Here is a 10,416-nt window from a genome sequence, read left to right as displayed (position 1 = left end):
CACGCATGTAATTTATGCCAAAGATTGCATTTTTACAAAGAGCAAATACAAGCACGGCCAGGATGGATGGGCTGAGTTCAAGAATGTAGCTCAACGGACCAATAGCTGGAGTCGATGTTCAAGCTGTTAACCAATCAGATCGAGGCTTACTCATGGTATCCAATCAGATTGAGCGAGTGCTGAGCCTGTAATTTGGGACTCCAGAAACTTGGAGGAGCTGCACATCTTTATTTTTGTGAGTTCTTCACATGGTCTCTCGTGCTTTCCCCCCCAGCTTGATTCAAACTAAGAAGTATTACTTTTCTTTTCTTTTTTAAAAGGAAAAAAAAAGCCCTATAAATTGCATAATATTATCGCACGCCAGATATCTTCTTAAACAAACAACATAAAAATAGAGGGTGCTAATTTTAGGTGTATGTGATGGGAGAAAAACAAAAGGTGTACACGTGTAAAACGTGTCTACATAACTTAAAGGCACATAAAACTAAATATAAATTGAATAAAGTATTTAGCCTAATCGTTTAAAACCTACCAGACAATATAATAATAATATATAATAATAATATAATAATAATAATAATAATAATAATAATAATAATAATAATAATAATAATAATAATAATAATAATAATAATAATAAAATGTAAGACACAGTTTAATATTACTCTAAAAATAGGTTGTTTTAAAAACGAAATCAAATGTCAAGAGACTAAAGGGTTAGATAAAAAGGTTTGATTTAATATAAACTGATTGTGACGTGTTCTCGACTAAAATAGCGAAAAGCGCGTTACACATTAATAAAATTATACATGACGCACAATCGCTGGCCCGTTTCACTTTCAAAATGACGTGTTTTCCCCTCCCACGTTTTATTCCATCTGCTTTTTCCTATCACATTTAATTACGGTCTCAATGATAACGTTGAGCACATATACTTAGGTAGAATGGACATAATGATGGAAACGCGCACTATTATTTCCTTTTATCTTTAACTTATCTTACATAGAAAAATATTTTCAAGGATGGTTATCCTTTGTTTTATTTGTCCACTACATATGCATAAACATACAGTTTGTCAAAGTATTATAAGTAACTACAGAATTAGGACAATTTACAGTTCTAGAGCTGAAGAAAATGTTCCACGGAATATTAAACAGAGACTATTACATTTTAATGATTCTGATCATGTTAGAAAATAAGACACACTATCATGCATTAATCATCGTGAGAGTGTGTCAATGAGTTTCTATCAGCTCCATCTTGAATAAAATGATAATAATAATTTTTTCAAACTAAAGATAAATATCAGGGATAATAATGACACAAATGGGGCTACGTTTGCAAGTGACATTTCAAATTACTGTCACAGCCTAATTTAGAAATTTGCATATGTCCTCACACAGAGATGATTTGTTGTTAATTCTGCTTTCACAGGAATTACATTCCTAAAAAATATATAGGCTACATGAAAATAACATTTTCATATACATGAAAAGAACATGTATATATTTGTATATATCATGTATATTTTTTTATGTGAAATTTGCAATTCATGTATTCACGTTTAGCAACTATTTAATACATGTACCAAACACAGAATATTAGGAAAAATCTGGATTTTGGCTTCTCATACACTAAACAAATGATGAATTATTCATTCATGTTAGTCGCAATCATATTTCTATTAGTCAAGAATAACTGTGTCTAACAAAACGCATAGTCTAATCCCAATGATATTTAAATCAGTGTGTGCCAGTGCACACTTAAGCATGCTATTATAGTCTAAATCTCAGTGGGAAAGAATTGGTTCTTTCAAATAGGTCATGATACAGGCTATTATTGGAGTTTCTTGTCCTTATTTATCAGTGATGAATTTTGATGGGGATATGCTGTAGACATATTCTCTTGCAGTAGCAACAAGGTGCCCATCTGTCTCATAGCATAACAGTGCATTGCAGTAGTGAATAACTATAAGCAAAAAGTAAGTCAACAAAAGAAAACTTCAAAATGACATGATTGTCAACACTGCCGCATCACAGCTATAAGGTTCTGGCTTCAGTTGGGACCTTTTTTTCTTTAGTGAAGTTTGTATGTTCTCCCCACGTATGTTAGTTTTGATAGTGATAGTTTTCTTTGGGAACCCTGGCTTTCATAGGGAAAACATCTTTATTGTTCCTGATACTGAATTCTGGACTTATCTGTAAAATAAATAAATGAATATATGTATATATATATATATATATATATATATATATATATATATATATATATATATATATATATATATATATATATATATATATATATATATATATATGTATATATATATATATATATGTATATATATATATATATATATATATATATATATATATATATATATATATATATATATATATATATATATATATATATATATATAAAAATTATTATTCTTATTATTATTATTATTATTATTATGCTAAATTACAAACAATCCAATACAAAACCATAAACCATAAAACTCATTGCACAAGATTAAAAAAAAAGGTTTAAAACAGGATTTACAGCAGACAGGTCCATATTGCTAGCAAAACACACATATATTCACACCACCTGGCCCTACACACCATTTAACATTTTTGGGAAGAAGTCGCTAAATCGTTATCAATCTTCTTGGGCTGCTTTTTGTCATCATCTCCCTCCCTATGCTTGATGAGAGTTGGGGTGGTTTTTTTAAAGCTTGTTGCTAGCTGGTGCATGCTGGTATGGGGGCCTTTTTGCAACTGTCCTTGTGTTGCCCTTTGGTGTGGGTTGTGCCTCCTGGGTTCTGCCGCAGCCCTCCTGTTGGTGGGGGGGCAGATCTGGATGGTGGTGGGGCAGACCTGGATGGTGGGGGGGCAGACCTGGATGGTGGGGGGGCAGACCTGGATGGTGGGGGGGCAGACCTGGATGGTGGCTCTATGGATGTCAGGTGGGCTGGTCTCCCTGTCGTGGTGCGGGCACAGTTGGCAGTTGTGTGACCGAGGGGGATCAGGAGAGCCTGAGATGATGATGGTGATGATCACGATAACTAAGTGAGAAAGTAAATTTTAGTAGCACTGCACATTTCACAGACATGAGTCACAAAAATGTTCACAAGGCAGATAGAAACAATATAAAAGAACAAATAGCATACATTAAAAACAAAGGTTACAACAATAAACAGTAGACCAATAAAAACCTTTGTCTATGGAGGACCAAAACTGACATAATTAAAAATAAAAGCAGGAATATATATTTTTTGTTTTCCTTTTCCTTATACATGCATTTGTTGTTTTAAAAACCCTTGTCTCCTCTTTTTACTTTACCTATTACATTTCTGCTTCATTATGCAAATGAGGAGGGCTGCCCTTCCTGGTCCAGCTCCTCTACTGTTGGTCAATAAACAGGAAGAAGCAGGATCGGGCTAAAATTAAGACTATTGCGCAACTGGCGATGACACACTGATAAACATACAGTATATACCCCTCACATTCATTGAAGTGTATGTGTAATGCTGCTCTCACTACCTTTTTGTTTACACAATCAGCCCTTACAGTTGCGCAATAGTCTTAATTTTGGCTGATCCTGCTCCTTCCTGTTTATTGACCAATAGTAGAGGAACTGGACCAAGAAGGGGTCCATTATTCATTCATACTTGGTGATGGTAAAGTACATGCCCTGGGGACAGACTGATGGAAACGTGGCCCCTCCGACCACCAAGGATAAACACTGCGACCCATCACACAAACACAGCATTAATCACCATACCGTAAACACTGCACCCATCACTAACTTGTCTCTTTATCTGTCTTGTCCTTTCATGTTTCTCATCGATGATTTTAGCACTCCCTGACAGAGTCAAAACTCCACCTGTTAATGAAATATGTTAGATCAAACTGTCAAAGTGGTGCATGGAAGGACACACTCATTCTCACTCATTCTTACAAATGGCTTAAAAAGACTGACAACTGTTGCAAAATCAAAATACATATATCGTACTGGTTATCCATGGTGTGGATAGATCCCCAAGATATCGTTCCTCACCTCAACAACAAACCAGGTATTTATTTATTTATGATGTTCATGATTATGTTTTCATGTCTATGTGTGTGTGTGTTTGGGGGGGGGGGGGGTGTATGAAAATGACCAGATGTGTGTGTTTAACCATGAGTGTGTGAGTCTTTCTATGTTAAATGTGGATTTCATTACGTAAAACACTTTGTGTTACTATTATATGAAAAGTGCTATAAATAAAGTTTGCTTTGATTTGATTACTGTTAAAGGTTTTGCCAGGTCATGGTACAAACCATTAATATTTATTTATACAGTTTAAAAAAATGAAATGAAATAATTAAAAAACTAATTGGAGCAAAAATTCTGCAAAAAGAAAAATATATTTGCCATAATCAGGCATTTACTCCAGCTAACATAGATGCAACATTCTTGAGATGGAAAAGACAAGGCCTTATCAGGTTTAAAGATTTTTATAAGGAAGGGGTTTTCGTAAGTTTCAATGGCCTGTGTGTAAAATTTAATCTTACTAATTCAGACTACTCTAGGTCTTTCAGGTTCGCTACTTTATTTCTACCAATACACCAAACTTTCCAAATGAACCAGAGTCTACCATTTTGGATGACATGTTTGCACTCTCTCTTAACCTAAAGGGCCTCATTTCTAGAATTCACTCCATAATAACCTCACAAGGGGAGAATATTCTTGGTAATTGAAAGTTAAGTGGGATAATGAAATGGGAGAGGCAATTCCAGATGGTATATGGGAAGAAGCTGTGCGTAGGGTGAATGGGACTATCCTGTGCACGTTTAGCCTTAATCCAGTTTAAAATCTTACACAGGATGCATTACTCTAAAGCTAGAATGGCAAAGATATTTGACAATATGGATGAAAATTGTAGTAGATGCCATAGTGCCCCTGGAACCTTAAAACATATGAGAATGTGAGCCTAATATGTATACAGCAGGGGTCGGCAACCCAAAATGTTGAAAGAGCCAGAAAGGACCAAAAACACAAAAAACAAATATGTCTGGAGCCGCAAGGTCTTGTATCAGCCTTAGAATGAAGGCAACACATGCTGCATGTTTCTATATTAGTTAGGCCTATAGCTGGGGGAATTTTTTTTTTCCATTAGCCTATGCACTTCTAGAAAAAAATTGAAATGTCGAGAAAAAAGTCGAAATGTCGAGAAAAAAGTCGAAATGTCAAGATTAATGTAGAAGTACAATCTTGAGAAAAAAGTCGAAATTTTGAGAAAAAAGTCGAAATGTCGAGAAAAAAAAGTCAAAATGTTGAGAAAAAAGTCAAAGTTTCGAGAAAAAAGTCGAAATGTAGAGATTAATGTTGAAGTACAATCTCAAGAAAAAAGTTGAAATGTCGAGAAAAAGAGTCAAAATTTCGAGAAAAAAGTCGAAATGGCGAGATTAAAAAGGAAAGGAAAAAGGAAGAGAAAAGAGGAAAAAAAAGAAAAAAAATAAGAAAAAAAGGAAAAAAAAGGTCAAACTTTTTTTAAAAAGCTCCAGGGAGCCACTAGGGCGGTGCTAAAGAGCCGCATGCGGCTCTAGAGGCGCGGGTTGCTGACCCCTGGTATACAGTAACTCACCATGCCACTGGATAGTATAAGGATCTCTAGGTTCGAAGATATAATAGCCTTTTCAACATTGATAGCTAGGAGACAAATTATTTTACACTGGAAATCTTCTTGCCCACCAAAATTATCTGTATGGATGACTGATCTAAAGTTATATTAAAAATCAGAGAGTCCCTAAAGGTAAAGCATTGAGATCTGATGGCCAAGACCTACAGAAGTAAAGCACATAAGTAAAGCACATAAATCGTGTTTTTCTTTCTTCTCTGTATGGTAGAAATATGTGTACATATATGCATAATATACATTCGTTATGGTTGTTTGGTTACTCTTTAATGGTAGTATTTTTATTTGTCATTATAACTATTATTTTTTTCTCCCCTTTTTTGGTGTAAAATGTATATGTGTATATAAATGACTCACTAATGTTTTATTGCTGATTAACTATAGACGCACAAAGGTTCTGAGGAGTGTGGGGTGGGGTTAGGGGGGGTAATTGAAAATGTAAAAAAGGGAGAAAAAAATCTGAGAATGTCCAAGAATGTAACTCTGTTTTGTGTTTAATAAAAAGAGATTTTAAAAAATAGAGGAAAATATACGAAAAAAGTCTGGAACATGGAATATTGTGGAATCTCTAAGAACTTGTGACTGGCTGAACACAACTCTGAAACAGGTCAGTCACAGTCAGTGTGAAAAAGCTGTGTTGAATATGATGGCCTCATATCATGATACAATATCTATGCTTAAAAATCTTAAAACCAGCCCAGACCTGTTAAGAGAGCCAAGGCTGGGGATGCGTTTCCATGTCATCTAAAAGGGGAGCTGCGGCATTTCTGAATTATATTACTTTCCGTGGGTGAGGATGATTCAACACTCCACGGTATCCCACACTCCTTGTTGAATTCAGTTTTAGATGAAATCCTGGAGGTGGCAGTGTTGGTTAGCACAAATACTGAAAAAGTTATGTTGGGAATGTCATGGTTGGGATACTGCAAAAAGATAAACAAAACTGCTGACCAACGACCATGGAAAAAGTCTAATTTGATTTTCAGGCCTTAATAATGGATGAAATCTGTGATTTATTAAGTAGTGTTTTGTTTTTGTTTCCCTTGCATGACTGTACATTACGTGTTGTGCAGGGTCACTTTAAACATTTGGGTAAAGCACCTGTTTCCCTCTTTTTCAGTCTTTCTACACCCAGAGTCCATCAGTTTGTGTTGCTCCATAACATCATTATAACGAAAGTGACCTCGAAGCTGTAAAAACGTTGTACATTGTATGGAATAAATTATGTTACCACACTGGACAGCGGGTGTAATTTTGTAAATTATGTAATTGAGAAATTGGAACAATAATATCCCACCCTCAGACCGCAACACAGTTTTTCTCCCCCGTGTAAACCAGGGCTTTCTGTGATTGGCCCGTTGGAGGGGGGCGTTGTAATAAACAAACATTTGAGCCGTTTTCATTGGTCGACTCACACGTCACTCAAACTGTTGCCTGGTGATGCGCTTGCAGCTTGTCAACCGCACGATCCAGTTACTGTAGCTGCCTGCTGCAATGAAAATATCGTCGTTGGTGGGTGGATTTATTTGGGCCCATTTCCATCATTTTTTTTTTCTTGTACCCCCAAACACTGACTGAGTAAGTAGTTTTATTGTTAAAATCTTTTACTTAAAAAATGTTTCATGAAAATATCTTTAAAGAAACATAAAATGAGGCAAGCTTGAGGTTTGTTTTCTCCCTCATGTGTGTTTTTGTATGTTTAGTGAGCACAGCTGGTTTAATCTGAACAACCCAGAGTCCATACGTTTATATCTGTTAACGAGGCAGTTTGTATTGAGTTGGCTTCGGTGTGGTCATACTTGTTGGATTTCCATGTCTGCGTTGAAAAATGAGGAGCTCTTCATTTCTGTGGGCAGCCGTCGCTATATAACACGTCCCCGCGCTCCCACACACGCATCCACACTTCACCCTGGTATGTGTGTGTTTATTTGCTGTGCAGGATGTGAGAGATTGGTGTTAAAAAAACAACAAGACAAGGGCATGTGAGAGATATGCAGTTGTTTTTTTTCCCTCCAACACAATGTAAAATGTTACTATAAATGTAAACCTTTCTTTGCTCATTGTTGTTGTCCTAGTTTTGTGTAACCCATCCACCCCCCCCCCCCCAAAAAAAAAGTGTGTTGTTAAAAAAAAACACTGCCTGTGACGTTGTTAGCTGTTTTTCTTATTATTATTATTTAAATTGTTAATTTCTTGCAAAATTACTATCACCTTGATCATTTTTCCAGCTGCCAGACCCATTTCAGCACAGATACAAGAGAACTGCTCATGTGAACAGGTTTTACTGTGGATTCCACACATACAGCCCATTCCCACGCATGACTCATTCTGTTGATACAAAGTATATGATCCACAGCGATTCCTGATCACATAACCCCCCTAGACGTGGGCCTGGTGAGTGGATGGCTTAAATGCATCCTGGAAAACTAAAGGCTACGTTGCTGATGACATCTATGTGAAGAGATGAAAGATGCACATATTCAAAACTGGTTACTAAGGGTGTTTTCTCAGAGCTGAGAAAGTGTTTGAGTTTAGTCTGGTATCATCCTCCCTAAGTTTGGCAACAGTTAACCTGCGGAGGGGTTCTGCTGAGTGAGATAAGACCGCACGGTGATGTTTAGTGTTCTGGGAGACAAGAGTTTATTTTGGTGCTGAGGTTTTGCATAGTGATGAGCAGCTCCTGTGCCCACAGCTCCGTAGGAAACTGGGAGTGTGAGTAGGCTACAAGTCCTTGAGATTTCCCAGCAGTGTGGAGATGAGATGGAGAAAGTGGTATCTGGCGTGTTATTTGATTGAATAAAGAGCTTCAGTGGCAATGTCTTCATCACATTAAGAATGTGTTTGATGCTATCTGATTATTTAAAAAAAAAAACACTTGAAGGAATCCAAAGCAGGAACATTATATGTTGGTGCTTTTATTGCTTTGCAACCTCTCGTGTAAGGCAAAAAAAAAAAAAAAATCATATTTATTTTTCTAAATATATGTTTAATAGACATTCTATGTACATAGGATGTGCAGTACTTCATAGTCTGTCTGGACAATGTTGTATAATGTTGCTTCTAGCTCTGGAGGAGAATTGTAAAGAAGATAACCCTGATAATACGAGCAGGGTTGTCCTGAGTAATGTTCTAGACTTCAATTATCTGAAAGCTTGTGTTATAACCTGGACACAGAGTCGTAAAAATTAGGGCGTTTTACAAGGAAGCAGAGAACTAATGAAAATGGTCGTAAATTACAATCTGAAAATGTTAGGATGGAGTAATTTCTAGAGTGTTTTTTCATCTCAGCCTCTGCTACACTGATTTTGATCTTTATTTTTCCGTGCCCACCTTTCACAATACTTCAGGTTACAGGATGCCCCAAACTGAATTGGTAGAGTAGCCTTTTTAGCCTTTTAAACTCAGGTTTAGAGCAGGTTAGGGCACTGAAGTAGCCTTTCTTCAGCTTGTTTATCTCTCTTTATAAAATTAAATTTGGTGCAATGCTTTCATGCAGGTGAAGACGAGCCACTAGGTCAAGCATGTGGCAGATAATATGGATAACAGCAGACACCTCAGAAGCCAGCGGTTGGCCGCCACATGCCTCTCTGTAGCCGCGGCCCCTGTGCCTGATCTCCATGCATCTCCAACAGCGTACCTTTATACTTCATGAAGATCTCTGACATCGGTGATGTAATGAATAAATTTGAAGTCCTTGGGATTGTGGGTGAAGGTAAGAATTCTTATATTTTTTAAAAGTGTGAAAAGACAATTTCTTTCTCTGTTTTACATTTTCTTTAAACTGGTGGTTCAGTCTAATCTAGTCAGCAACAGCCTTACACTTTGTTGCGAGAACTTTTTTTTTTTAAAGTTAGCAATAATTTGATGGTTTTTTTATAGTTATAAGCTGGATGCCCTCATCTTAAATTGCATCATCTTGTTGAGAATAGCAGGAAGATACCAAATCCAGATACTCAAAACAAGAAACTTTATCATGTTTTGAGCAGTACATGTCAATTTAAGCCTAATGCCAGCAAATCTCAAAAAAGTTAAAATATGGACATGTTTAAAATGTGTCCTCCTTTTCTAACATATGTTGTTATTTATGAACTAAAAAGACCAGTTTGTGTACTTTTAAAGTGAAAACATGTTCACATGCTTGCTTCATATAAGACGTCAGCAGTACAAGGGGCTGCTTAATTGTTTTTGTGTTTGTTTTTTTCACCCTGCACATACTTTTAATTGGATGACAGACCTGGATTGTAGGCACAGCAGTCTAACACCCATGCAGAATGTGGTTTGTATTGCTGAAATAAGCAATACAAAAACAATAAGAAGATACCACCTCGATGTCACCATATGTTGCTCCAAAAACTGTTCACATTACTTGGAATTACTGTCACATTCACCTAATTTCTGTCCATGTTAAGTATGTGGCAGGTTTTTCTGGATATTGTTTACATACTGATGACTTTTTTTGTTACTGTTACTGAATCCATGTAGTTAATTTGCATTATCGACACGTGAGTGTGTGGCTTTCCAGCGTACTGCCTGACGGCCTGAGGAGCGCAGCCATTCAATAGTGGTTATCAATCTTTTTTTTATCAATCAGATTCTCTTTTTATATTTACTTATGTCACATTTCTGTTTCCACTTAACCCTATTATACTGTATGTGAAACATTTCATGTGATTATTTTTCTTTGTTGCCAACATGTCTCTTCTTGCACATGGACCAATTTGAAGTTACATTTGAGGCACATGGCTGCT

General features: G+C 36.3%; 1 protein-coding gene across 3 annotated transcripts in view; it reads left to right on the top strand.

The window, feature by feature from the left end:
* The first annotated feature begins 7,128 nt into the window (after window positions 1-7,128).
* LOC133458235 (cyclin-dependent kinase-like 5) overlaps window positions 7,129-10,416 on the top strand; it is a 43,988-nt gene continuing 40,700 nt past the window's right edge. For all 3 annotated transcript variants that reach the window (XM_061737911.1, XM_061737912.1, XM_061737910.1), the window contains exons 1-2: window positions 7,129-7,246; window positions 9,165-9,380. In XM_061737911.1, coding sequence (XP_061593895.1) covers window positions 9,317-9,380 — 64 coding nt within the window. In that variant the 5' untranslated portion in view covers window positions 7,129-7,246; window positions 9,165-9,316. The remainder of the gene's footprint in view (window positions 7,247-9,164; window positions 9,381-10,416) is intronic.

Source organism: Cololabis saira, chromosome 13, assembly GCF_033807715.1.
Source record: "Cololabis saira isolate AMF1-May2022 chromosome 13, fColSai1.1, whole genome shotgun sequence".
NCBI classification, from domain to species: Eukaryota; Metazoa; Chordata; class Actinopteri; order Beloniformes; family Belonidae; genus Cololabis; species Cololabis saira.
Note: the sequence above shows the minus strand (reverse complement) of the source record. Positions and strands in the feature narration are given on the sequence as shown.